Below are 26,943 nucleotides of genomic sequence, written 5' to 3'. Positions count from 1 at the left end.
TTTTTTTAGTTATTGAGAAAATTCGTGGAAAGACTTGACTCAGTTGACGTAAAATACCGATGATAATTTATCGGGTGTCAAATGTATTGACATTTATTTTCTGTTGATTTCTCATTGGAGGACGGAGTGGGTACAGTAATACTATCTCGTTGCGGAAACTCAATTTTACACATGAATACATTTTGCCTTAGCATGAATTTTTATTGTATTCCACACAGCAAACAGAAACGGTGGAATTATTAATTGATATCAATGGAACCGTGGAGTCAACGCACGATGATATCGCATGTGTCAAGAAAGACTACCGTTTAAATTCAATTGTAAGATCCACACATGGCATTATCGACGTGCCCATGGGTGAAAATAGATTAAAACTGATCAGCAACATGAAGATAGTCTTTTTTTGCTTTTTGCCTTTCGTAAGTTTGTCCACGTATTTACGGATTTCGAAAAAAAAATCTGGTTATTTTTTTTTAGAATTAATAAATGAGAGAGTGAGTTCAATAAAATTAATTGTTCTACGAGATATATTTCAGGTCGCGGCTGATGGTATATCCGCTAAAAATCTCTACGAGTATGTGACCATCAGTTCAGGCATCAGACAACACATGCAAAGTGTCTCCCAGTACTTACATATTATTGATTCTGGATCTCGAGATGTCACCGACATCATCTATAAAAACATCAGTCAAGTCCTCGCGCATTATGGGCCCAAAAAGCATCTGCATTTTATATCTAAGGTATTACCAGAATAATTTTCTCGTCGGATAATAAAAATGACGGAAAAATGAGAAAAGAATGCGCAATATTTTCCTTGGAATTATTTCAGGTGATTAATCCGGAATTTATGATTTTAGTATGAGCCCCAAGCGGTGGATTTCGCCGGAAATCAAAACTTGAGCGCGGATTGTCGGCAATATATAATTGATCTCATCGAAGAAAGTAAACAGCATCAGCATGAGCTGTCAGAGTATGTAGAGAAGGCTCTGGGATCTTTCATCGAGGAACTTGAGCGGATTCATAAAAAATTTCATTGGGCCGAATCGATCCTGACTGATATAGAAAAAAAAGTTTTCAATTGTGGTTTTTTTTCGGAAACCGCTGACGCAATCGATAGTTACAATTGCGCTTTAGACGTACGTAATTGCACTTCAATCCATTAAATTTTGATATCAATTTTTTAAATTCGATTATAAATCACAAATTCGCAGATTCAAAATTTTTCTTCCATTATTTTTTCGCGGTTGAAATAAAAAATTAAATTCTTTGAAATTAATTTTTCCGTTTTTGATTTTTCAATTTCAAAAATTACGCGGAATTTTCATCGACAGTCACAGAATTTTCCTACGGCGTTCCATCATTTTCATCTGAATATTTTTTTCCGTGTACTGTTTCAATTAGAAAATTCGTTTTCAGACTTTGAAGACAATGGAAATTTTGAAAATTGACATTACGAATGTAGTGGTGACGGACGCACTGAGTCTGTTATCAGCGAAACGAAAAATCCTAGATAATCTTCACCAATCGCTCTCAGATCGATTTATTCCCGAATTCTACAACGAAAAAGGAAGAGACCGTTGGCTCAAGGTACGCCTCATATAAAAAGTCACAAATTCAATAATCACGCGATTGAAAAATTTGTTTCAGATATTCTGCCCCAACGACTAGAATTCATCTCTCATCCAAAATCAATATTATCCAATTATTATAATAATTACAAAAATATACTGTAAAAAACCTAATTAATTTATGGAACATTAAACTTATGTCTGATTCATTATTTATAATTTTTTGAAGTATTTATTTATAATTTTTGAAGTTGATGACCGAAAAAAAAATATATTGTTGAGGAAATTAATTTACATGAAATAAAAAATTATTCCTCGATGATTGAAAAAATCGTGAAATCTCATAAATCGGAAAGACGAATCTTTTATTCTCATATTATTATTATTATTATTATTCGTTATTTTTTTCGACAGCTGTATCGTATTTTCGTTCGTTCGTATCTCCTGTGCAATCAGGCATAAATTTCCAATAGCTTCCAAATATTTGCTTTCAAGTTCATTGTATTTTTGGTGATACGTTCGATTTTACGCAATTGTATCAATCCAATTGTTATCATTTTTATCAGCTTGTAAATTATATTCACCCACGCGATGATCAAACATTAGATATTTTTCAGAGTGAAATCTCAAAAGTTCTTTGCTCCCTGAAACGATAATCCAAATTGAAAAATGGTTCTTCTATTTAAACATTCCAATGAAATAAAAAATGAATGTAAAGTTAATATTCCGAAGACGAATCGACAATGTTCGAATTAATTCCCAAGGCGGCAGTTTTGAAAACAGCCGGAAATAATTTTCCGATATTTGTGGATCGTCTAGATTGTCTAATGATAAAATATACCGTAGCATTCATGATATTTACACGTCTAAGAAATAGTTCTCGTCAGCTCATATAAATTCAGGGGTATAGAGACCGCATGTGCCATTGATGTGTCGACTGTGCTTTGTACACCGGGAAAAACAATTTATTCAAATGAAGATATTTGTTGTTCTTTGCGCCATTTTGCCGCTGGTAGGTACACCACAAATATTTGTTTCCATTCAATCATTGATCCCATAAATTATAAAAAAATTCTTATTTTTGTGAAATATTTTTTTTTACGCAACTTCCGAGGAAATTTCTTGAAGAATTTTCAGCGGATAATTGGAATTTTCCAGGAATTTCATTTTTGGGGAATTTAATCGTCAGTTTCAGGAAGCTGCTCCCCTCGAACTGGAAGACCTTCATAAGTATTTAACCCAGAGCTCTGAAATCCGCACTGTCGTCCACAATGTGTCGAAAATTATATTCGACCTGCAGAACGAAACTGAAGAATATTCCATAGATTATTGGGGAAATATCTCCGCCATTGCTAGGCAATACGGAGGCGAAACGTCTCGTCTATTCCGGTTAAAGGTAGTGGAAACGTTTCCGGGTAATTAATTAAAAAGAAGAAAGACCGAAAGAAAGAGCGAAATTATCAATTGCGGCTGGAGTGAAATAGCTTTTTCCCATTGCAAAAAATTTGCAAGTGTTCACTCAACGTATTGCATTTTTTTTATCTTTTATTTTGTTTCTTGTGATTATGTCTTCCTGGATGATTTTTTTAGTACAAGTACGAAAGGGAGACGTTCGCAGATCCGAAATATGACCGGAAATGTTTGGAATTCGTCAGGGATCTCTACGCGAATGACACGAGATTACAGGATCAACTGAAAAAATATATTGCGGATGCTGTGCGCTTTTGGATAGAAGACTTGAAAAATTTTTATCGCAAGTCCATTGAGGCTAGAGAAACGCTAGTGGAGCTGGAATTCAAAACTGTGCAATGTGGAATTCTCCAAAAATATAATGCGACTTCCGTTCAGTGTGTGAATGGCGTAAGTATTTTTCAATGATGAAATTTATTGACGTCTCAAAAGTAGAATAAATACCTGAAGCGCGAGAGAATTTTTGCTGGCGTAATTCTCAGCCATACGAAAAAAAAAAAAATTTTGCGGGATGGCTTAAAAAATTGTTCACCCCGTGGGAACAGGATGCAATCATGTGAGACGAATTCGATGTGGATGAATAATTCTAATAAATTAATTAAATCACGAGGTGGACACACGGCCATCTTGTCGGGCCCTCGAGGGCCGCGTCTCGTATCTTGATTGTGATTTTTTCATGAAATTTTCCCTACTTTTTAGGTTGTAGAAAAAGCTCAAGCATTTGAAAAAAAAATCATTGATGATTATTATCACGAAATGATAAAGCTAGATGACAACCGGAATTCCGGCGTGATCACTGTATTAAATAGTCTCAATGATACAATGATTCCATCGTTTTACGACGAAGCAAGAATAGATGAATGGCTGGCGGTAAATATTTATAATAAAATTAGAAGAACTCAACCATTCATTTTGACTAATCTAAATGATTTTCGTATTGCAGTCCAATTGCCCGCGCGAGGCTTAGTCTCCCCACTCCCCCAACTTCTAATTATTTGAATTATGTATTAAATGGATAAATAAATAATAAATTAATAAATCTAATTCAATGAATTTTTTATTAAACATTTTCCTTCGCAATTGCCGCAATTTTTTTCCTCGTGCGATGTACAGTCAGGTACTAAAGTTCGTTTAAAGATAAATTTATAAACTTTAGTATCCGATTGTACAGCTGTTATAGTACCAACGACACCACCCGTTTCTTAACCCCAAATTCACTTCCTAGAATTGTTCGAGAGAAAAGTGAGTAAAAAGGAAAATTACTTTTCCTCTATTTCTATTTTCAGAATGAAAATAAAAAAAATTGTTGTGGTTTTTAAAGGCTTTAGGGGTCGGAGAGTGAATTAAAAATCCAATAATTCGATTTCGTTCCAGAATTCGAGAGGTTATAGGTGAAAATGTCAGAAGGAAGTGATAAACCTCAGGTTGAGTTTCGTCTGGGACCTGATCCGAATGTTACTTATCCAATTCGAGTACAATATTGTGGAAATTGTTCACTTCCCATCGAGGTAAATGATCAATTAAGAATAAACAAATGTCAAATGCAATTGATTGACGTACTGTGACGGAATTGAGCGATAAAAATGTTCTCAATTCATGATTATTTTTTTTCTAGTACTGCGAGTACTACCCGGAGTACGAGAAATGCAAGCAATGGCTGGAGCGAAATCTCCCAAACGAATTTGAAAAAGTAAAATTAGTGGAGGACGGAAGCACAGAGTCTGGAGGTGGTGAGGATGAAAAGAAGCGTCAAAAAAGAGGTGGCAAGGGTATGTTGAAAACCAAGAAAAAGGAGGACGTGCCTAAACTGGTGACAGTCTCCAGAGCCCCTCGAGGAAAGAAAAAATCAGTGACTGTAGTTACAGGACTCAGTACCTTTGGTAAATCTCCATTTTGTTTCGATAAGCACATATGATTTATTCGTTTCCATCGAAAAACTCACGGTTGTTTTTTCTTTTCAGATATTGATTTGAAAGTGGCAGCAAAATTTTTCGGTAGTAAATTCGCCTGTGGGTCTAGTGTAACAGGAGATGATGAAATTGTGATCCAGGGAGACGTCAAGGACGACTTGTTCGATGTGATTCCAGAGAAATGGCCTCAGGTGATAAAAATTGAACGTTTACTCGTGAATTCATCATGATTGACGAATTGTTTGTTTTGTGAATATTTTCAGATTGACGAGGACTCGATAGATGATCTCGGCGATCAGAAGAGATAATTAATCGATCAGCTCAAAAGCTCGCACAATATTTATGATGAAACTCCCTCGATGTAATGAAATATAAGTTTTTCTTTCTCGTAATGAGATGTAAATACATTGAATTATCTACTCCGCCTCTCCTGGCTCTTCCTCCGGTTCCTCAGGTTCCCCCAGATGAGTTGAAATCACCTGGAGGAGAGATTCAACCTGTTCCTCTGACAGACGATCTTCACTCTCTTCTATAATCTGATAAATTTTCATAATTAAAAAAAATGAGAGTTGAATAAAAAAATTGAATTCAATGAATTTTGGGGTCTCACCAATTGAATTTCTATGGCAGTCTTGGGGCACAGATTAATGAGCGTCAATTTTTCACATTTCGTCAAATTAAAGCTCTCGACAGCTTTCAAAAAACCCCTGATCTTCTCTGAATTTTGGATTTTGCATGGGGTATCCTCCAGATACCTCACAGTTTGATACGTTATTGTCGCGAGTTGATTTCGCGATTTCTGCGTTTTATTTCCTCTCACCTGTTTCAGAATCTCGAGAACTTCAAAATTACTCAAGTAAGCAGAATTCTCCTTCAACCTGAAATTAATTTAATTATTATTTATATATACATTTAATTGCGTGAAAAATTAAATTTCCATACGATAAAAAAAAACTTACACCTCCATTTCTCTCCACGAATCTCCAACCAAAAATTCTTCACTGAATTCTCATTTATCTTCAGATTAAGAGCAATCAAAATTGAAATATTTTTTTCAGGTTAGAATTCCTCCGCATGTTTACAATTTTTTACTTTTTACCCTAATATCGAACGGTGGGATAATTGCCTTGCGTTTTTTGAAACTGAAAACTCCATGACTCACGAAATAATGACAAAATCCAAGAAACTCGAAGAATCGGTTATTTTAGCTGCAGAAAGAGGGGGAGGGGGCTGAGCATAAATTTTTGAAAGACAAGAAGAAGAAGAAGTTACCATCAGTGAATTTACCCCGGGATATCCCCAGTCGGTAATTCTCCAGTTGATTAGCCTGGATTACGGTTTTCTTTGATGACCAACCGAGACCAAAATGGTGCCAAATACCTGAAGACTTGAGTGTTGAGCTGGTGTTTGTAAATAATCTTGAGTAAAACAAGAGTGGGGATTGGTGTCTGGGTGATCTTTACATTGGGGGCTTCTGGTTCGTCAGTTGTTGGGTGGTGTGACTCCTGGTACCGCTGTTGCTGAGGTGTCATAAAATAGTGCTCACCACTCAGTTATGTCACCCCTTGGTGTGCTAAACACCTCAAGAACACTGTCGACTATTTAATTTCCTGCTCTTATTCAATTCCTCGGGGGTTTATTGGTGACAATTTGATAGCTTCCTGGGGGATTAAATAACGGTGAAAGGATGGAGGACAACGGAATTCCATCTAATGTCTCTCGACAACATCTTGTTGTTAATGAAGAACCGGTGGCCAATGGCAGTAATGATGATAAGGGGCTCGATACCATCCGCGACAGGAGAATATCCAGGAAGGAGTGGATCACTGTTATCGTCCTCTGCTTCGTCAATTTGATTAATTACATGGACAGGACTACTATTGCTGGTGAGTTCATTCATCCATTCTTTCATCCATTCGTTCATTCATTCATTCATTCATTCATTCATTTATATATTCAGTTGTCATAGTTTTTCAGAGCTTTTCCGCCCACCAGTATTGGATGTTTAATTTTTTTTTTATTCCATCTTTATTTAATATGAGGGTGCAATAGTTTCATATTTTTTAATTCAACTTTAGAGAATTACTCGTGGTTTTCATTTAAGTTTTATTACTGCCGAATTGAATGAAAGAAAAGAAATGTTAATTAGATATAGTTTAAAAATTTTGCAGATGAAATAAGGAGAAGCGAAATCCGGCGAATTATTTCTCCAATAAGTTGGTCGGGGATATCTTTGAGATTTAGAGAGATAACGATTTTTTTTAGCAAATTTTATTGTAGCTTTTAATTAGCTCTGAAAATGTTATTTCTGTGAAGCGCAATTGTACAACGATTAATGAACAAATTGTGGACAAAATAAAAAAATGAAATTATCCACTTGTTAATGATGCAATTCATCAGGGGAATTGCGGTGGGAAAATTATAAAACGTCCTATTTCTATTTTGGGAATAATTTTTTAAATTCGAATGATGTTTTCATAATTTTAACTCCGATGTTCAGCAGCGAAAAAAAATTTACGGTTCGGGTTGCAGTTGATGCCTCCGAGGTGCAACGAAAAGTCTGCACTTCCGGCTGAAATCAATATTTACATAAACCCGAGGACCTCCCCCGAAATCCCCCGTCTTGTCAATACCTCTCCCCCTGATAACAATTTTTTTATCTCATGAAAACCAAAAACGTGTCCCATTTTTCAGAGAAAAAAATTCCCCAGTGAGCAGAACGACGGTTTATCGAAAAACAAACGTTTAAAATAAACCCATAAAAGTGGAAACATCTGTGGGTACCACAAAGTACTCCACAATGTGCCCCATAAATCGAATGCACTATTCCCCTTGAGTGTTTGGTATTTTTTGCATCAAAATGTTGAAATCCCGAGTTGATTCGAAAGTATAAAATATTTTTTCAAAAAGATTTCATCAAAATATCAAGATAATTGCAAACGCCGAGTAATTCTCCACGAGTTTATACTCGAAAATCGATGGAGAATTGAAAAATGATATCAAACAAAAAACCGTCCTTGACAGCATTTTTAGCGAGTGCGAGGTCTCGCTGTTAAATCAGCCAATCTTCAATGTTTTTTACTCGCCATATCGTCGGCTTTCTAATGAGATTATTTTTAGACAGTACTCCCTCCCTTTCTCAACTCCTCAATAAACCAAAAGTAAACGACAAAAAATTCTCGATTGAGCCGACAATTCATCATTTTTTGAAACAATGACAAATTTTATTTACAATTAATAATGAATAATTTCTCAAATGACACCTAACAATTTTTCAATAAATAATGCTTGCGAGTCGCTGATTCCTAGTCCATCCTTTCTGTTCTTTAATTCAATAATAAATTGATTCATTGATTGTCTTTCATTGAATCATCGAATGCCCTCGATAATTTTTTTCCGCGACAGCCGATGGGATGTGGAAATAATTGCTATTGAAAATCTTTTTGTTTATTCATCGCTCGCAATATTTATTGACTATTTATTGTTATTTCAGGAATTTTATCGGAGATACAAAAAGAGTTTGAATTAGGTAACGATCAATCTGGTCTCCTGCAGACGGCTTTTATCGTCAGTTATATGATATTCGCTCCCTTGTTCGGATACTTGGGGGACAGATACAATAGAAAAATCATCATGAGTGCTGGTGTATTCCTGTGGTGTCTGACAACCCTAATTGGATCTTATATGAAGGTAAAAACGCTCGTAAATCGTTTTAAAGTGATCCGGGGAATTTCTTTCAATTGTCCAATGGAGATGACTGGGGACGAGATTTATTTTCGTTCGGAGAGAGTCTTTTCCCGGGGAGGGGCACCTTCTGGCGAGTTACGCGGTTCATAAATTCCAGAAATCCCTTGTTTGTTGATATTTTTGGGGACTCAACACGGAATAACTATCAAATCGGGAAAAAATTCAATGGATTATATTCACTGGGGGAAACTTTCTCTTCGAATTTTTCTATACATTCTTTTGTGATTCGGAGATAATAAATGGAAATTACGTTGGACAATTCCAAATCAACATTTTAAATCCAAATTTATATTGATATTACAATTTTTTCTAATTTATGAATTGAATTTTCTGAAAAATGAGAAAATTAATAATTGCAATGTCAAATTAAAAATATAAAATATTGAATTTTTGTGTCAGCGTTAAACTGATTAAATGCAATGACATGTAAACTAGCGCAACTAGGAGCAATAAAAAATAAATGAGTCATTACGTCTTACTGTTGCAGACGTACGAGTGGTTCCTAATCTTTCGGATGTGCGTGGGCATAGGTGAGGCGAGTTACTCGACGATAGCCCCAACGATAATAAGTGATTTATTCGTAAAAGACACTCGATCCAAGATGTTGGCACTGTTTTACTTTGCCATCCCAGTTGGTAGTGGACTCGGTTACATAACCGGTGGAAAAGTAGCTGCTGCCACAGGCCAGTGGCAGTGGGGCCTGAGGATTACACCGGCCCTTGGAATAATCGCCATTGCCCTCATCCTCGTATTCGTTAGGGATCCAGTTCGTGGTGAGAAAGAGGGAGGTTCTCACATCGCAAGTACCACGTGGAGTAACGACATTCGTGCCCTAGTCAAGAATCCAAGTTTTATGCTATCAACTGCTGGATTCACCTGCGTGGCGTTTGTTGCCGGTGCTCTTGCCCTCTGGGCCCCAAAATTCCTCGAATTGGGTCTTAAACTCCAAAAGGAAAAGTCATTAGTAGTAAATGACGTGTCATTTGTGTTCGGGGGCATTGCAATGCTCGCAGGACTCATTGGGGTTCCCTTGGGCTCCATCATGGCCCAGAGGATGAGGGCCAGGTGGCACCAGGCTGATCCTCTTATCTGTGGGATTGGCTTGCTTATCAGTGCACCCATGATCTTCCTCGCGATTATTACTTCCAGTGGGAATTCCATTGTCTGTTTTACGGTCATCTTCCTGGGGCAACTAGCCTTGAACCTCAATTGGTCAATTGTCGCTGATATGCTCCTGTACGTTGTCATTCCCACGAGGAGATCCACTGCTGAGGCATTCCAGATTCTCGTGGCACATGCCCTCGGTGATGCTGGGAGTCCTTATATCATTGGAGTTATGTCGGAAGGTCTGAGGCCGTATTTTCTCACACCGGGAGAGCCAAGTAATGATTACGTCGACTTCAAATGCCTTCAATATTCGTTATTCTTGACTATTTTCGTCGAGGTACTCGGGGCCCTCTTTTTTTTTCTCACGGCTCTTCATATACAGAAGGACAAGGCGTTGGTCGATCTCACGATTGCTGGTGAGTAGACAAAACTATTGAATCTATTTGAATATTCTCCAGTGAAGTGGAAATCATTGACTCCTTAAAAGTGGCTACAATCTCGTCATTCACGATTCAGAATATCCACTTTTTCCTTCGAATGGAGGATTTGTAATTGTTTAAACGAGGACCAAATGTATTGTCTATCGAACATATTTTTGTGTAATGTAAAATAACAGTAATTCAAGTAATGATAGAAAAGAGAAAAAATTGTGGAAAGGGGTCAGATCGAGATATTGATTCCAAGAGGTCTGGCAAGTTGACAGAAAAATAATGAAAACTACGCAGTTTATCATTGCCACCATTTGACAATTAATTTCAATTCTATATTGTCATTGACTGTCAAATTATTTACACCCACCATAATGCCTGGTGAATTGCGTATTTTTTATTATATTGACAAATAAATAATCCACTTCACTGCTGAATTGTAATAATCCTGTTATCAATATTTGTAATTAACCTCGTTGGGTAAAACACGCAGTAAAATTGCTTTTTACGTTGCAAAGTGTGCGGACAGTGAATGAAAAAAAATTTCTTTAATACACATGAAATATCTAACTGTAGAGAAAATGCAGATTTACGAATTTAAAGAGGATTTATCTGGTGACAATTTGTTATTTAATCAACACGAATGTTTTGCACAGTGCATGAGTTCTTATCAAGTTTGGAGCTAGTGCCACAGAAATTGGAAGACTGATGTTACTTGTTGAGTCTGTTGTCAAGTTCTCAAGACTATGTGGTAACTTTTTCAATTATTTATCGTTATTTGTGGGAGTTATTACAATTTTTGCAGGGGTATAATATTTCTGTCACTATTTTTCATCGACGGTTTGATTGTTTTTGGATCATTATTCAATGCTCATTGTAGTCGCTACGACTGATCATCACTTTTTTTTTTTCATATTTGGAAATTTATTCATTCTTGTCTGGGCTAATGCTAATTATGCTCGTGCAATAAATATTAATTGTATTCACTGGCACAGCAACGCGACGCACAATGCACAATTAAATCCGGATCATCAGCAGTGATAAAATATAATCTAATGTTTATTTATGTTAATTGATTGTTATTGGAGGGGGGAAACGGCGGACTGCATGTGAGGACTCGTCTTTCCTGATTTTAAAAACCACCAAAAAAAATGGTATTTTATTCCAGCAAATCAAAAATGTCTAGAAACTAAGAATATTGGGCAGGCTGAGTCAACGCATTTATAGAAAAAATAATGTCAAGAGTGCGGGCCTCACAACAATAGTATTGTCTGATGCTGTATTTATGGTATTTTTTTCATTTACAATTAATTTATTTTCCTCAGTTTCTCCTTCCTCATTATTCATTTTCAATTTGGTTTTTTAATTGCTTGGAGATTCTGGTGATTAATACACACGATTTTTGATTTTACGATTTTGGGAAAATTTTTGCGGGAAAAAAAATTTCTCTGTGAATTTAATTATCAGCTCGAGTTTTTTTTTTTGGCATGATTCAATTTTCATTGACACTGGAATCTCCGAGATAATCACTGATCCATTATTCATCTTTGCCAGGCTTCACCCCCTTGGCTTTGCATACGCTTATAATTACGCTGTATAAATTACTGAATAATTGATTACCATTTATTAATCATTGAATTAAGACGTGTAGTTGGATTTTTGTAGTTGCTTGGAGTCGTTTATAGATATAGATTTTTCAATAGATCCTACGATATTTTGCATGAGTGAAATTATTCCCCAAACTTGAAATCATTCACGGATAAATAAATTCATCGAAACAATTATTTGACTTTTTATTTCAATTCCTTGTTTTCAATTATTGTAATTTTTTTAATATTTTCTCTCCAGAGAGAATGTAGGATTAAAAATCTCCCGTTTCTCTATGGAAACACATTTTTTAAAGGATAGTTATCAATTGATTCATCAATCTGATTGATTAGAAATTGAAATTTTGGGTTTTATATATATTTTTTTTTTTTTCGTTAGAATTTGATTGATGAAATTAGTCAGTTGATCAAAATTATAAATTCTGGTTGTGGAGTTTTGCAGAGGAATGAATGACACCTCCATAAAAAATAATTAATTAATCAATTGTTTAATTTATCATATTGTTTCAGACACAACTGCAGTTGGAACTTCTCTCATCAGACCAGAGGACACTGATAGATAGCTAAAATAATGCACTGTAGTGCAGCAATTAATTAACAACCGACTGATGAATTAATTTCTTAATGAATCTTCAGTGTGATGTTTTTTTTTCTCACTCTCTTTTTTTCTCGTCTCGAATTCGCGTTGTTCTCGCCATTTTTAGCAGCAAAATTCCGAGTCAAGTTTAAAATTTATCAATTCAGTTTTTTGTCAGTTGTGGGTATTCAGATATAATCGAAAAAGTGATTTCTTGACAAGTCAACAACAATTTTGTTAGTAATAGAGTACTTTTTGGGCAATAGACTTTGGAATAGATAATATTAAAATTATTCTAGTATTTACTGATGCTAGGCTGTGCAATGGTATCCATGTAAAGTCATCATTTCTAATGATGGAATATAATTGTTGAAATCGCTCAATTGTTTCAACTGATTTGAGGTGTTTTTTGGAAAAAAAAATTGGACGAAAAAGATAATGTAATGTATTGCTAGTATTTAAATTATATTTTTTATAATGACGCTAATTAACTGTTATTCAAACTGCATAATAATAATATAGAAACTTTTTTGTACATTTTTTCCCGTTTTCTCCAATTTTTTTCTTTGTTTTATTGGGAGAAAAATTGGAAAAAAACTTTTGGGTGCTTTCTCTTGAAAATAAATAATTAATGGTTATCGTTGTTCTTTTTTTATTATATTTTATAACAAATATAAGTAACTTTATTTATTCTTTTTACATTCTTGATACTAATGTGTAAATTCTGGGAAAAGGTCAACAATTTTTTTTCAACAAAAATGAGTTTTTATACACTAGAGTTCATTGGCATTTTTTATGGTTCTAGTGGTGCCAAATTCGTATAAAAATATTTTTAGCTTTCTTTTTTTAAGGATTTGATGGCGTTATGATTGTTTATAATTATGCTAGAGTTTTTAATAAAAATCGTGGAAATCTGTTGTCGATCAAAAATAAACATGAGAATTTTCCGTATTTCTGTTGTGAAATTCCACATTTCTTCTCAACTCCATCTGTACCCATGAAAAAAAAAAACCTCGAATTTGCAGAAAAACCGAGAGTAATTAGCAATTAGTCTAAACAATATTAAAATGACATGAGACAAAAATTGCACTTTAGGTATTGAAAGAGCTTGTATTATCTTTGTGCTTGTTCTATCGAGATAATTTTGGTGGTGTCACTGCATCGATTTACGTCTCTCAGTGTGATTGATAGCAGCCAGAGCTTCTTCAGGAAGGCGTCCAGGGTCTGATAAAATATCTGTCGCAGTGCACAGATACCTCAGTGAATTCAACACAGCTGTAAAAAAATTCCATTGCAACTGGCAAATCGATCGGATGAAATGAATAAATTCACAACAATGGCTCACCTGGCCTAAGATCAACCAGAGAGCAATGCTGCTCAACCCAGAGTATTGTGCTCCTGCAGAGGTCCTCGACACTGGCCGTGGAGACGGAGGTATTGAACGATATCATCAGGGGCTCCAATAAAATACTGAAAATCCAGAATTTCCAGTTCTCCCGTGTCCTCTTCCTCACATACTCGTCGAACATCTCCTTCATCTTATTAGTGCGTTGTCGAGATACTGGGGCACCAGTCGCAGGTAGCATTGACTGACAGTTGCTAAAGAAAATTAGCGCTTCCATAAATAATTACAGATAATTTATAAATATTATAGCGTGCCCTCAATCCTCACTGAATAAAATAAATCAAATATTCTGGGGCGAATCTGTCGATTATAATGACATACCTTATAGAAGTATTAAGGCACTCGATCTGATGACGCAAATTCTCCATTTCCTCCTTGATCTGATTTCGTTCAGCTCGGAGCTGTCGAATATAATCGGCTCCCTTTTGCAGCATCGCAGCCTTACTCAATTTAGTATTAGGATTCTGACTCAACTGAGGTATGAGACTGTGTAGCATATCAAAGCCATTCTTTATGTTGTACCTCCTCTTCTGCTCGGCATGAATGTGCCCCACCCGTCTCTGCTCCTTGTAGCCCCCACCTTCCCGTTCACCCTTGACATAAATCCTAGATCCTGGTGACAATGGACACCCCAGACACATCGGACTGTGAAGTGGACTTATACTCAATGTCTGGGGACTCTGAACTCCACTATCTTTCGGTGAACCCGGACTACCCTGTGACTGACTACTCGACATCAACATACCACCGGGACTACCCTGACTCTGAACACCACCTGGACTATTTAATTGTCCTCTACCCGGACTACCCAGTTGACCGCCAGTGCTGCCTCCTTGAACCATCTGCATCATCCCCTTGCCTCCAGTACTCTGACTCCCTCCCAATCCCGTTATTTTATCAGGACCAGTGCTGACAGTGTACAATCCACTCGAATTATTCGTCAACAGTTGTGCTAATAAAACATTATTACTGACATTAATGGCAGGATCGGAGACAGCGGACACCAGTGGTGGTGGATGATTTCTCTGGCAGCCAAGAGCACTGGAACTTCTGCTCCGGCTCTTCACCTTCATCTGGTACTTCGGCACAGCGAATATTTCCTCCTTTTCAGTGCCCTTGGGGAGAAGTTTGGTTGGATGAAGAGCTGGTGCAGTTAAATCCAGACCTGATGGCTTGCACTGCAGAAGAATGTGCGATGGCACTGGAGAAGCTGAAGAGACTGTCACGGTGACTTGCTGTGGGATATTCTGCCCAATATTCTTCATGTTATTACCCCGGAATTTAAAAGGCTGATTTCCCTGTGGACTCTGTTCCATCTCGAATCCCTGGGATGAAATGCCCTTGAAGCAATCACCCATCCCCGAAGTTGTTGTGGAAATGGCCTTAATTCCCCTAGTATTAAAACTACTGTCGAGAGTATTCAATGTAATCTGTGGATTATTCTGATTCGCCTGGATGGCTCCCATGTCCATTTGATTGTAACTCGTCTGGTACGAGGGGAAAGCCGAGGCTGACTGATGTTGAATAATCCTATTCGACCTTGACGGTGAACGTCCAGGTCTCTGAGATTTTTCCCGCTGATTTTGATAGGTCTCGGATGGTGTGGATGGTGGTCTGTAGATTTGCGTCGATTGGGGTGGGGCTGGGATGTATTTCGGTGAGTACTGGAGGGATTGGAGGGGTGCGGATGGTGTCGGGGGCTGGGGAATGGTGGAAGGTACCTGAGACATTTGAGTGGTGCTCTGAGGCTGAGATGCCTGAAGATTCATCGAGGACATCAGGTCGAGGTCTGAGTAGGTGGGATTAAGGCTTGTCGATCGAAAAAGATCGTCCTCCTCAGGGACTGGGGGCAGCTTTGAGATGAGAAACTCCTGGAGCGGCTCCAGGGTGTCCATGAAGTCGTCAAGATTCGGTTGTAGAGGACCCAGCGACGGCTGGATAAAATCGGCGAGACTCGCTCCACGAGCTATAGATTATTTTTTAAAATTCAATTCAACAGGGTGGATCAAATATATCGGGTTCATTTCACCAATTAAATATCATGACTTGAACAATGAATTAAAAAATAATTATAATCGTCATAATTTGAAATTACCGATTTCTCGGGGATCGGGAAAATAAATGGGTTGATTTGAGCTTATTGTTGAGAATAACGTGTCAGTCATGAGTTCCATATAATCCTCATCAACCATCATACTATCAGGGCCCTGTAGACCACTGAGATTCCCGTGGGAATTCATAAGTCCTGACGAAAAGCCCCCGGATGATCCCATACCACTGCTCCAGTCCAGCATGTCCATCGATTCCAACTGCATGCATCAAATAATTAAACCAAAATCGCTGACGAATGAATGACCATATTCGCTCATTAAACTCATTTTACCATATCTGTTCCATCCTTGTTGGTCCAACCAAGAATCTTGTTCCGATAAAACATACGCCATTTTTTGTACTCCGCTGTAACCGCCGCTAATTTTCGTTTCCAGTATTTACCCTCTAACACCACTGCCTAGGGTGATCGATAAAAATTGATAATTGAAAAATTACGTGATTATGTTGAATGGGAAATTAATTGGTCATTGCGTTAATTAGACTCGAATTTTTCTGGAGAAATGGAATTGTTGGAGATTAATCGAGGGGAAAGTTCACGTGCGGTGACGTTTGAGGTCCGGGGGTTGTTGGAGAGAAGCCAGATGAATTTCCCGGGGACTAAATATATTATTTTCATGGCTTCGGTTTTAATCAAGAACAGTGGAATAACTCGAGTACTTACTTCTGGCTTGTTGTGAGTGTCTACGTCCAGGGGAGAAGCAAATTGACACACCAGGGTATTTTGCTTCAGGATAACTACAATTACAAAAAATAAACAATTTTTTTGGGATGTACCTCTCGAGTTTTAAAACATAAAGACCAACAACGATAATTGATAATGAATAAATATTTGAAAAAATTTGGGGGAACACCTCATGTCTCGTTTGGATGAAAAAAAAAAGCAATTACCAGAATGTAAAATCCCTCGGCTTTATCACAATCACTCTCAACACCTCCGAAAATCCCCGTTCCAATCCCCACTTTGTGACGTCGCATTTTTAATCGAAATGGAGATATTTTTCTAATCCTAAAAATCAATTCTGTCACTCGAGCGGCAAGATCTAACGATAATCGTCAACGTTTTGTCGCTTCCCCGACGATTCGACGTAAATTCCCACAATTAATCAACTCGACAATTGATCAATGCCTTTTCCACAATTACAAACGATTACGCCGCAGAAAATTTTTTTTTTTAAATAAACAAAGATGAAAAATGTAACGAAACGAAAATTCGCGAAAACAAATTATTGTTCAATTACAATTATTCTCGAATAAAGAAAATAGAAAAAATTATCAACACAATCACTGACGACTGCTCTCAGGTCGATCCCCGACTAAACAACAGCAATTCCCATTTCCATCATTTTTTCCCCTCTCAAGTGGGAATTAAAAATATTCACGTTCTCACAACGTGCAAGTTTCTCGTGTTTGCGAATCCTTATCATTGAATTATCGGAGCTAAACTCGTGTCTTATCTCCTAGGCCGGAGGGACCATTAATTAGTTCAGAACTACTTGAAAAATCATCGATAAATTTTCCCAAGTCTCCACCCTTCCGCAGATATCTCCAAGGGAGTGAAAAATAAAATGAAATATTCAACAGGTGGATAAATTTCCAACTGGTATAATTTTCTGGCGAAGAAAATATTTCGTCTTTCGCTTGGCTGCTATTTTCTTTCAACGATAAATATTACGGGGATCATGCAGAATTATTTTCTAGGAATGGTTTTATCGGTGATATAACTTACACTGCATGTGCCAACATCTCCAGATGACGTTGTTCAGCCTGATCTTGTCCTTCCATCGCAGTCTGATGCCTTTGAATCGATTCCACTTAGGAGACGTCAGCTTCTGTCTGGAACAAATGGATTTATCGATTGATTGAGTGAAATTCATTATTTCACCCTACCTATAAAAAATAATCGCAAAACCAGAGTCTCTCCCGTGCCACTGCCGTTCTCCAGTTGTTATAAATAAAATAGATAATAATCAACTGAGAAATTACCCATAAAAATTTCGAATTTACATTTCGTGTATTTTTCTTTTCGATTTTTAATTCTCGAAATTGTCATTTCACAATGTGAGATATTCGTCGTGTCATTTCCGTTATCTCATGATCTGGAAGATTTCTAATACCCTCTCCCCCTCTTTTAGTGACAATCGTATAAAGATTAAAGAGATAATCCGAGTCGTTATATTGAGATACGCTCGTAAGTAGTTTAGAGTGAGAACAGTTTGAGTTATTTTGATGGAAATAGTTATGTAAAATGTGAGATCATCAGGGGTAACGAAACAGTCAGATGTATTTGAATGGGAACGAAGAGGACGAGCCTCCAACATTGTAGACAGAATAGAAGATTAAAATAACGAGAGAATGAGATAGAATAAGATTTTCATGGTTTTGGATGTGTGGAATATTCTAGTTCAAGTAAAACTAGATCAAGTAAATCTGTAAAACTCATTTTAAATGCGGATTATCAAAGCAAGGGTTCATGAATTATCTTCAATTATTCAGTGGTTTAATCAACATAGTTATGATCATTTATGCAAAGCTGAGGGGTGTGACACTGCGTGATGATGAATTGTGAGTCAATTATTATCTCGGCGATTCCAATGTCAATAATAATTTAATCGTGAAAAAAATACGCGAGTCGATAATGAATACCATAAAGAAATTTCATTGAAACTTGATCACTCGTGGATATCTCGAGAGCCTGAATACCTAGAGGATTGAGAAGAGTCTCGTTGAAAAGCCAAGAAAATTTCCACTGAAACATCAACAGAATTTATTTAACAGCAGTAATTTATTATTTACAACGAGAAATAATTTTTCAATGTGAAAAACCATTTTCCTCGTTATCTCGCAAACTTGAGGAGATAAAAGGTTTTTTACTGTGACTTTTCCAGCGGAAATTTTCTCGGCTATCTAATGACATTATTTACAATCCCCCACATTATCGGCTTCCCCGATCTCGAAAACTCGAGTTGAGGAATCGCCGGAATTTAAAAATTAAAAAAATTAAAAATTAAATTGAAAGTTAATAATGAGGAAGAGGAAAGTGAGGAACGTAAATTAATTGGCAATGAAAAAAAAACGAATAGAGCATCAAACGATTTGAAATTTATTTCCAATTTTTCCCTGTGCGGAGAAAATTTTATAATAACATCCGGCCTTGCGGTAAAAATGTCATGAGCCTGTACAAAATGATTTTTAAAAAATAATTATAATAATCGGGGTCAGCCTCGAAAAAAAAAATGAGTCCCCGCGGGTTTTCTCTCGAAATGACAATAAAGTTAAAGTTTAGAGGAAGATCATGCGCATCAGAAAAATCATGAAATGATGTAAATAAATTTTCACCAATGCCTTTCCACAAACCAATGGAATTGCTCCTATCTTTAGAAAATATTTCAATGTCGGAGAAATAAGTCTAAAAATAATTCCCCACCCATATCCACGTCTTTAGAGGCCGTTCCAACTTGTTGATCCTCCGTCACAGATCTATAATTAATTCTCCAAAGAATAACGAATCGTGAGGACACACCTCCGGTTCATGCAATAGACTAAAAACGCCATAGAAAAAAATTATCCTCGCGCTATTCTTATCTGATAGCAATTGCTATTTGTCCCGTGATAAAAGTCGAGTTGTAAAACTAATTACACTTCGCAATTGATGAAATAGAATTTTACAATATTGACATTTCCATTTTATTCAATATTTTATGTGATGAAGATTAAATCGTACAATGTGATTTTCTTATTTTAATTTCGGTCGGGAGAACACCTGGAAAAGTGAATTTTTTGGGCCTTTCAAATCTGGGGTGACGTCGTGATGACCTTGGATAAGATAACGTGTGATAAAATACCATAATGGGGGAAAGTGTCTGACCGCCACGTATTTTTAAAAAATAGCGCACGTGCATTTGCCGAATCCTTCCCTGCGCGTCAATCGTCTACGCAACTTCCGTTGGATTTTTCTGTTGCACGAGGTCCTCCAGGGATTCCCCGACCACCAGAATTCCCGGGTATATACTGATATATATTTTTTTATTTGATTTTCAGGTTTCTCAGGACCTTGTGAAGAACTGGCGAGACCTAGTCGTGGGAATACGATTCAAACGGATTCAAATAACCTCGGAATATTCATGTTTTCGGAACACGAGTACCTGACTGACTAGTATCAGAATCATTCTGTAAGAACCGGTTTTTTTCCTGTAATTCAACAAAAGAAAATCTTCAAACTTTTCATGGAAAAAAAAATCCTTTCAATTTCAACATTTAAATTTTGAAAATTTCAAGCGTAAAATTACACGGAAATTTTTCATGATTTCGCCATTGAAAATTCGTTGCATTGGGTAATGACGAATAATAATGTTTTTCCTGTGAAAGTCACACTTTCGTGGAACATGTACCAAGGAAAAATTTTATGACAACTCGAGGAATATTTGCCTGTAATTATTCACACTATACTCGAACTGGAAAAATTCCGATGACTCGAACTCACCTGTACGCGAGTGACATGCATTGAAATAATTTGTTCAATGACGTCTCGATGCTGAGCTGCTGCGAGCTCTTCTCAGCATTCGATATATTAACAAATCTCTCCAGAGAAAATCCAGCGGGTGCGACAATCGCGAGTTTAGCAGCTTCTTCCTCGGGTACAGGTACCGCAAGCTCGTCTTCGTCGTCCTGCGCCTCGGCCTCAAAATCCGAGACCATGAAGTGACCAGAGTGAATCGTTTCCCGTGAATCTCGAGATTCATTTTTACCCCTGTGATAATTCTGGTGCTCTGACATATTTCTTCCTGTCATCACAAGTGGTTTTCGACACATTAGCTCCGCCTGCATATCCACTGTCAAAATAACAACAAATATTTTTTTTTATTGAATATTTGTGGTTAATATTCATAAATTATCATCCATGATTAATTAATAATCGAAAAAATTATGATTATTATAGAATTTCAATTTTCCCAGGTAACAATCACATTTATTTTAAAAAATAATTATTGACTTATTTAAAAAATGGGCAATTTATGATGGAGATTATGAAAATAAAATTAATGAAGATTGTTTTTCTCTTTGTGAGGCGAGATCATTGGGTTAATAAACAATTTTTTTTACGCTGCCTTCCAGGGGTCATTTCCAGGGAGAAAAGCGGAAAGAGTTGAATTCTAGAGGAAAATATTGAAATAATAGTCAAGTTTGTTTGTGCATTAGCCTCGGTATTCATTGATCGACGAAAAAACAGAATTCCCTCCGTTCAAAGTCAATTTTTTCCCACATGTTTTAATCACCAGATAAACACACCGTGAACTTTGTACTCTAGCATCACGAAACCAAATAAAAATCCCTCAATTTTCGTCCAGCGAATTAATAAAATTTCTGATGATTTCACGAGCAATTATTTTTTTTTCATGCAGCCGTCTACCATGTTTGTTGTGGGTGAATGACCCCCGATGGAAAATTTTCCAAAACTAACGCCAGAAAGTGAACCGATAAGTCGTCTTATCAATATTTTCCCACCCACTGAATAAACAAAAAGTTTAAACCCGAGGCCGAGAGTCGACGAAATTTTCCCGACCCATTTTCACTGAAAAATCAAAATTCGATAACAAATGTGAGAAATTATTTTTCGTATTATCGGAACACACGTATAAAAATGCAAAAATAGAAAAAATAAAAAAAACTGAAACATTTGTTTTTATATATATAAAAAAAAAATTCAGTTGTTGGTAAAAAAAAAGACTGAAATCCCCAGTGAAAATTTTTACAAAAATTACTATGAAAAATTAATTCGCAATAACAAAAACAAATAGAAAAAAAACTGAAAACAAAAATGGAAAGACAGTGGATAATACAGAGACGTGAATAAAATCGCCATTCGATCAATCTTTTCCTCAAACCAAAACAACAGTTCCCATTCAAAAGAAACAACAAACTCTCGATAAATATCTCGAACTCGTCAATATAAAGATGACGAGAGGACCGAGAAGATGAAAGGCAGAAATAAAATATGATGAATCTCTCTAGAAGACGACAAAAACAAATTAATTAACCTGTCCCTCCCCTCAGTTGCCCTGTGCCCCAGTATGATTAAAAAAAAGAAAAAAAAAATGAGGAAATAACCGATGGAAAGACTTACCTTTCACTTTATCGAGACCAGAGTAGAATGTCGAGTGAGAATGAGAAATAAATTCCTTCGTTGTCGATGCGTTGAAAAAAGATGTTGCGACAAAAACATATGATCACTCACTGGAAATGACAGCACAGACACTGATTATACCACCAAAAACTCCAGACACCACCGAAATATTTTAATCGATGTATTATCACTGCACCAATGATAATAAAAATATATAAAACGTTAAATAGATGGTAATTGGTGTTGTCTGGACACCATTGGCGTCAGTCTGGCTGGTCTCAGACTGAATTTTCTATTGCGCGACGGATAATGTCTCATGGCTGCACCAAAAATCACATTGAACTGAATTTTCCGGGGCTCGAGGGAGTCGAGGGGATTGTAATAATGAATAAACCTCAGTGGTAACACGAGTTTAGTTGAGTTTATTGTGATGATAACACGACTAACTGGGGGATTGTCCGAGGGACACCAGCTGATGGACTAGACGCACGAGAGGTGAGTGCGCGTGCGCACCTCAGACACGTGGGTCGACCAATGGTGTCCTCTCGTAGCGAAAGAGGGCGGGGCAAGCGCATCCGCGCCATCTTGATATTTTTCAAATGACTGTGTAACGGTCGTCGACTATCAAATTAGCGGGAGTGTAAAAATTATTATTTCAGACTGCGTAATCAATCCTAGATTATTATTTAGGTGACTTAACCCGGATAATGTGTTTTATAATTAATTCAGTGTTTAAAAATTGGAAATGCTCTTTGTTCGGATGATTAATGGCGCCAACGTGATGTCTGTTATGTTTATTTGTGTAATCTTTTGGGTTTGGTGTGAATCGTGAATTGTTTAATTGTTTTTATGATGAATTTTGGAACTCAGAAATCGGCGTCCCATCCTGAGAAATCGTTGGCGGCTACCTCTCGCTCCAGGGGATATTTGTCGAAGTGTCTAGTGTCCAGAGGATTGTTCACCTGGAATTTTCACACCGGTGAGTGATATTTTTTATTTATCTTCAAAACATCGTGTGTACCTTGAGAATTATCGGAGATCGCAGGGTTTGATTGCGGAGAGCTTTCCAGTCGAATAGGGAGAACCAACTGGAATTGTTTTTAGGTTATTATAAACTTTAACGGTTGTAAAATATTCCAAATGGTGGATTTATCGTTGTGAATTTTCATTGGACTTTGAACAGTGAAAAAATTCGAAAATCATCAATTCGACTCGATTTTTTTTCACACGTAGAAAGTTCCCGGTTTATTTATCCATTCACATTTTTCCATTGCCCATGGACGATCAGGAGATATAAACAAATGGTTAATGACATTATTTTATATATTTTTTAATGAATATAATTTTTTGGCTACACGATACGCAATGAAATAACAATTCTCCATTTGTTTTGATTCTCAGAAGGCAATAATTATTCCAAGGAAAAATGCGATTGATTTTTTTTTCCTGTAAAAGTCAAAAGATATATATTCCTCCCTGAGATATAGGCGATATCAGGCAGACGTTTTTTTTTTCAGAGTTTGAGAGGATACTCACGAGAAAAAAAAACGTTTATGCCCAAAAAAAGTAAATTATTGCTATTATTTTTTTCCTGGATTTCCGAAGTTGCGGGGATTTAATGACCCGGGGTGATCCTTTTTTTTTTGTACTCACGGGTGGTTTCGGATGTCACTAATGCCCGCCTTGAGGTAACCCAGCCGTTCCACCGGTTTAGGACGCAATAATTTCTTTATAATGCTCTGAGCACTGGTTTTGAGGTCTGGCATTTGCAGAGAGTCCACTCCATCCACTATTTTATGATAAAGTCGCACTTTGTTGTCGTCATCGAAGGGCGGACGACCCGTTAGTAGCTCGAATATGGTGATACCCAGGGACCAATAGTCAGCAGCTCTAAGAATCGATTGAAAATGATAGAATAAAAAAATTCAATCTTTCAATCTGATTCAGTCAGTCCAACAAAGTCACTGACTTTCGATGGTAGACACATTATTTAGATAACCGGGGGTGGATTGAAAAAATAAAATTCATGCCAATGGTAGAGAAAAGCGAAGAGTGAAAAAGCCCATATGTTGAGAACTGCAGTGACATGTTAACAACCGCCAGTTGATAATCTCGAAATTCAACGAGACTTGATGTCATTTATTAATGAATTGGGATGACTTTGAAGATTTACTTGGAGATAGTGAGCAATGCGATTTATAAAGTCATGTATGATTTGCGTGTTGGGTGTAATGTGGAGGGAGGAGATGGGGCTGACATTGTGGGGATTATTAATAAGACGGAGATATTTGTTTAGAGTGACTTGGAATTTGGGGATATGGATGGACTGACTAATGCCTTGTACTATTTGAGTTTAGCTCGAGTCAACAGGGATTTGTTTTTAAATAGTTAGTGGAACCTAGTCACGATGGCTTCTCCTTTTTCATTCATCCTGATGTGGCTCCTCCCCAAGAGCTCTTCGTCAAGGGTAACTCCCAAATATTTTTTGTAAAGACTCTCCCATTTCTTCATATTGCTCACCTGTCATGTCCCTCTTCTAGAATAATTTCAGGGGGCATATATTCAGGAGTTCCAACGAATGACCAGGTCTTGTACGGCCCTATTCGTTTGCTAGTCCCAAAATCAGTCTGAAAAAATAATCATTTTATCAATATCCACACCATCGACACACCGAGTGTAAAAAAATTACCAGTTTAGCATAGCCACGTGAATCCAGCAGAATATTATCCGGTTTCAAGTCTCTATAAACAATATCTCGTGAATGGAGATGATCCAGAGCCTCAACCGTGCAGGCAATTACGAATTTCGCTGCTGAGTTATCAAACTTGAAATTTCTGTACAAAAGAGTTCTCAAGTCGCCTCCCAGGCATGCCTCCATCAGGAAATAGACGTATTTCGGGTCTTTATAAGTCTGATGAAGTCTAGGAATCAAAATGATAATTCAATTATTTAAAGTCATGAATGGATGACGTTTAATTCCAGGACAGAGATTTTTCTGATTTTTCTAAGTCACTGCAAACTTCCGGTATATCCTAAAAATAAAAATAAATTGTCGAGAAATGGTTGATGCTCTCACCGACAAATGAAAGGTGATTTGCAGGCCTTCATTATGTACTTCTCATCCAGAATGTATTTCTGGTGATCCAGATTCTTAACGAGACACTTCTTTATTCTCTTCAACGCAAAACTAACATTTGGAATTGATTTAGTCGTGACTAAATGAACTCTACCAAAGCTTCCCTCACCAATAACAGCTTTAATCTCGAGATCGGATAATTTAACATCCGGATAATCGCTTATCCATTGAACATTGAGGGATCGTTTTCTAATTTCATACTCTGAATCCCAGTCTCTCTTCTTTATGGAGTCCAGATCGCCTAGATAGTTCAGGAAAGTCCTATAAATCATAAATTAAAAAAAAATGCCAGTGAAAAAAAAATGCAATTAAATAATTATCATTTGCTACTATTTTCCACTGCATTTTCTTTAAATAAAAAAATTCAGAACATTCCTCAGCCTGTACCTTCGATCAATGGCTAGACATTCAGCGCCTCGATCATCAGCAATGGCATTAGCTTGTCTCCTATTTCCACCAGCTTCATAGAGTGCTTTTTCCCCAAAGTAATCGCCTTCCTCCAGCACTGCGAGTGTTGTCTCCTGTCCATTATCACCAGTTTTCGTGATTCTCACTCTTCCACAATTTATTATGTAGAATTTATCACCGACGTGACCCTGCTTGAGGATGTAGGAGCCCACGGTGAAGAACTCCACGTGCATCAGGTCCGATATTTTTGACAGAACGTGTCGGGGCAGATCTTTGAGCAGTGGAATTTTTCTGAGCGCCTCAATATTGCTCTCAATTATTTCCTGAGCATTTTTTATTCTCGCTGCGACGAACGCCCCGCGTTCCAGCACCCACACTTTACCCCCAGGTTTAACTGACAATCGGATGTCAGATGCATCCGCATAAAAAAATTCAATTCGTTATCAATTATGTGAGGAACTCTAAATACCTTTAATTGTTGTATAAATCAACGGTTTACCCTACCATCGACTGAAACTGCTCTTTTTACGTTGTATAATAACGCCAACTCCCCGAAGGCCACTCCAGGGCCGAAGCTACCCTGGAACTCGCTCCCCTTGAATATCTCAAAGTCCCCAGTTTCAGACACATACAGGTGATGCCCGATATCTCCCTCCTTGATCAATCTAGCTCTCTTCTGGAAGACTTTTGGGTACATCTTGGATACGATCATGTCCACCTGGTGCTCCTCCATCTTGTAGAGAAAATCATTGCGCCGTATAGCCTCTGTTATCCGTTTTTTCTCCCTTGAATTAAAAATAATATTTCCCCAATTTTTTCTGACGAAAAAATCCAAAAATAATAATTTTCACTCACTCAAGAGTCTTTTTAAAAATCGGGAATTCCTCATTTTTAATGACTTGGGCAGCCCCAAAAATCGCATCCTTCCTCACTTGACTCAATCTTCGATAAATCGGCTGATCAGGCTGATCGGCCTTCCGCTTGTTGTTGCTTTTACTATTTTTATCGTTTAAATTAGTAACCACTAGTTTCTGTCCGGAGTGGCGCATCCAGGGGAAACATCTGAAGCTTTCCGGGCCCTCCATCACTGACCCATCCTCAATTTCCTTTGATTCCCATCGGAGAATAATCACCACTCCTCTTTAAAATGATATTTACAAGATATCTAAAAAACCTCGCACTAAATCGTTATTTTCTCAACGAAATCTGTTCAATTTAACTGTAAATAATCGATCAACTGGACGAGTCGTAAAAAATCATTGAGATTCTTCTGGATTTTATGGAATGTCTCACTGGACTGACCGGTAATCGACAATAGATCGATCTTATCTCGCCGATATCGCAGAG

General features: G+C 37.1%; 6 protein-coding genes across 11 annotated transcripts; 3 read left to right on the top strand and 3 right to left on the bottom strand.

The window, feature by feature from the left end:
• Window positions 1–32: 32 nt before the first annotated feature.
• LOC105269102 (uncharacterized) lies at window positions 33–1,753 on the top strand. The gene is made up of 5 exons (XM_011309104.1): window positions 33–419; window positions 537–740; window positions 858–1,136; window positions 1,417–1,587; window positions 1,648–1,753. Exons 1-5 carry the CDS (start codon window positions 354–356, stop codon window positions 1,666–1,668), a joined length of 741 nt encoding a protein of 246 aa, XP_011307406.1. The 5' UTR covers window positions 33–353; the 3' UTR covers window positions 1,669–1,753.
• A 2,362-nt stretch (window positions 1,754–4,115) lies between these two features.
• On the top strand, window positions 4,116–5,351 carry DENR (density-regulated protein). Of its 2 annotated transcripts, none has more exons than XM_011309100.1 (5): window positions 4,116–4,280; window positions 4,360–4,546; window positions 4,654–4,918; window positions 5,000–5,139; window positions 5,212–5,351. In XM_011309100.1, exons 2-5 carry the CDS (start codon window positions 4,436–4,438, stop codon window positions 5,254–5,256), a joined length of 561 nt encoding a protein of 186 aa, XP_011307402.1. In that variant the 5' UTR covers window positions 4,116–4,280; window positions 4,360–4,435; the 3' UTR covers window positions 5,257–5,351. The 2 variants fall into 2 exon arrangements, with proteins under 2 accessions (XP_011307402.1, XP_011307401.1); XM_011309099.1 differs by having other exon boundaries at window positions 4,117–4,280; window positions 4,413–4,546.
• On the bottom strand, window positions 5,189–6,205 carry Polr3I (RNA polymerase III subunit I). The gene is made up of 3 exons (XM_011309101.1): window positions 5,908–6,205; window positions 5,559–5,826; window positions 5,189–5,484 (listed from the first exon to the last, which is right to left on the bottom strand). The coding sequence occupies exons 1-3, from the start codon at window positions 5,913–5,915 to the stop codon at window positions 5,365–5,367; spliced, it is 396 nt and encodes a 131-aa protein (XP_011307403.1). The 5' UTR covers window positions 5,916–6,205; the 3' UTR covers window positions 5,189–5,364.
• A 101-nt stretch (window positions 6,206–6,306) lies between these two features.
• Window positions 6,307–12,848, top strand: spin (Protein spinster). Of its 4 annotated transcripts, none has more exons than XR_892399.1 (5): window positions 6,307–6,834; window positions 8,442–8,638; window positions 9,183–10,218; window positions 11,399–11,518; window positions 12,348–12,435. XR_892399.1 is itself a non-coding variant. In XM_011309097.1 (5 exons), the coding sequence occupies exons 1-4, from the start codon at window positions 6,636–6,638 to the stop codon at window positions 10,937–10,939; spliced, it is 1,485 nt and encodes a 494-aa protein (XP_011307399.1). In that variant the 5' UTR covers window positions 6,307–6,635; the 3' UTR covers window positions 10,940–10,981; window positions 12,348–12,435. The 4 variants fall into 4 exon arrangements, 3 of the variants coding, with proteins under 3 accessions (XP_011307399.1, XP_011307400.1, XP_011307397.1); XM_011309097.1 differs by lacking the exon at window positions 11,399–11,518 and adding an exon at window positions 10,887–10,981; XM_011309098.1 differs by lacking the exon at window positions 12,348–12,435 and adding an exon at window positions 10,887–10,981 and having other exon boundaries at window positions 11,399–11,465.
• Window positions 12,849–13,049: 201 nt separating this feature from the next.
• Mondo (MLX interacting protein mondo) lies at window positions 13,050–22,516 on the bottom strand. Of its 2 annotated transcripts, XM_011309092.1 has the most exons (9): window positions 22,053–22,516; window positions 20,412–20,760; window positions 17,658–17,764; window positions 16,593–16,666; window positions 16,203–16,328; window positions 15,915–16,128; window positions 14,141–15,785; window positions 13,760–14,013; window positions 13,050–13,689 (listed from the first exon to the last, which is right to left on the bottom strand). In XM_011309092.1, the coding sequence occupies exons 2-9, from the start codon at window positions 20,753–20,755 to the stop codon at window positions 13,568–13,570; spliced, it is 2,886 nt and encodes a 961-aa protein (XP_011307394.1). In that variant the 5' UTR covers window positions 20,756–20,760; window positions 22,053–22,516; the 3' UTR covers window positions 13,050–13,567. The 2 variants fall into 2 exon arrangements, with proteins under 2 accessions (XP_011307394.1, XP_011307395.1); XM_011309093.1 differs by lacking the exon at window positions 22,053–22,516 and having other exon boundaries at window positions 17,658–17,760; window positions 20,412–20,523.
• Window positions 22,517–22,668: 152 nt separating this feature from the next.
• LOC105269097 (cGMP-dependent protein kinase, isozyme 1) lies at window positions 22,669–26,883 on the bottom strand. Its single transcript, XM_011309094.1, has 9 exons — window positions 26,452–26,883; window positions 26,101–26,381; window positions 25,576–25,990; window positions 25,129–25,449; window positions 24,742–24,973; window positions 24,573–24,679; window positions 23,706–23,942; window positions 23,074–23,140; window positions 22,669–23,014 (listed from the first exon to the last, which is right to left on the bottom strand). Exons 1-9 carry the CDS (start codon window positions 26,679–26,681, stop codon window positions 22,919–22,921), a joined length of 1,986 nt encoding a protein of 661 aa, XP_011307396.1. The 5' UTR covers window positions 26,682–26,883; the 3' UTR covers window positions 22,669–22,918.
• Window positions 26,884–26,943: the final 60 nt, after the last annotated feature.

This window comes from Fopius arisanus, unplaced genomic scaffold, assembly GCF_000806365.1.
Source record: "Fopius arisanus strain USDA-PBARC FA_bdor unplaced genomic scaffold, ASM80636v1 scaffold00064, whole genome shotgun sequence".
NCBI classification, from domain to species: domain Eukaryota; kingdom Metazoa; phylum Arthropoda; class Insecta; order Hymenoptera; family Braconidae; genus Fopius; species Fopius arisanus.
Note: the sequence above shows the minus strand (reverse complement) of the source record. Positions and strands in the feature narration are given on the sequence as shown.

Excerpts from the sequence above, each read along its gene's own strand:
- LOC105269102 (XM_011309104.1), top strand. The coding sequence starts at position 354 with ATGGGTGAAAATAGATTAAAACTGATCAGCAACATGAAGATAGTCTTT. Across the intron at positions 420-536 it reads TTTTTTGCTTTTTGCCTTTC|GTCGCGGCTGATGGTATATC; the intron begins GTAAGTTTGTCC and ends GATATATTTCAG. Across the intron at positions 1,137-1,416 it reads GTTACAATTGCGCTTTAGAC|ACTTTGAAGACAATGGAAAT; the intron begins GTACGTAATTGC and ends ATTCGTTTTCAG.
- DENR (XM_011309100.1), top strand. The coding sequence starts at position 4,436 with ATGTCAGAAGGAAGTGATAAACCTCAGGTTGAGTTTCGTCTGGGACCT. Across the intron at positions 4,919-4,999 it reads TACAGGACTCAGTACCTTTG|ATATTGATTTGAAAGTGGCA; the intron begins GTAAATCTCCAT and ends TTTTCTTTTCAG. Across the intron at positions 5,140-5,211 it reads TTCCAGAGAAATGGCCTCAG|ATTGACGAGGACTCGATAGA; the intron begins GTGATAAAAATT and ends GAATATTTTCAG.
- Polr3I (XM_011309101.1), bottom strand. Across the intron at positions 5,485-5,558 it reads CTGCCATAGAAATTCAATTG|ATTATAGAAGAGAGTGAAGA; the intron begins GTGAGACCCCAA and ends AAAATTTATCAG.
- spin (XM_011309095.1), top strand. The coding sequence starts at position 6,636 with ATGGAGGACAACGGAATTCCATCTAATGTCTCTCGACAACATCTTGTT. Across the intron at positions 6,835-8,441 it reads GGACAGGACTACTATTGCTG|GAATTTTATCGGAGATACAA; the intron begins GTGAGTTCATTC and ends TTGTTATTTCAG. Across the intron at positions 8,639-9,182 it reads TAATTGGATCTTATATGAAG|ACGTACGAGTGGTTCCTAAT; the intron begins GTAAAAACGCTC and ends TTACTGTTGCAG.
- Mondo (XM_011309092.1), bottom strand. The coding sequence starts at position 20,755 with ATGCAGGCGGAGCTAATGTGTCGAAAACCACTTGTGATGACAGGAAGA. Across the intron at positions 15,786-15,914 it reads TCCCGATCCCCGAGAAATCG|CTCGTGGAGCGAGTCTCGCC; the intron begins GTAATTTCAAAT and ends AATAATCTATAG. Across the intron at positions 13,690-13,759 it reads TCTGGTTGATCTTAGGCCAG|CTGTGTTGAATTCACTGAGG; the intron begins GTGAGCCATTGT and ends ATTTTTTTACAG.
- LOC105269097 (XM_011309094.1), bottom strand. The coding sequence starts at position 26,681 with ATGGAGGGCCCGGAAAGCTTCAGATGTTTCCCCTGGATGCGCCACTCC. Across the intron at positions 24,974-25,128 it reads AAATCACCTTTCATTTGTCG|ACTTCATCAGACTTATAAAG; the intron begins GTGAGAGCATCA and ends TTTGATTCCTAG. Across the intron at positions 23,943-24,572 it reads CTAGAAGAGGGACATGACAG|AGCTGCTGACTATTGGTCCC; the intron begins GTGAGCAATATG and ends ATCGATTCTTAG.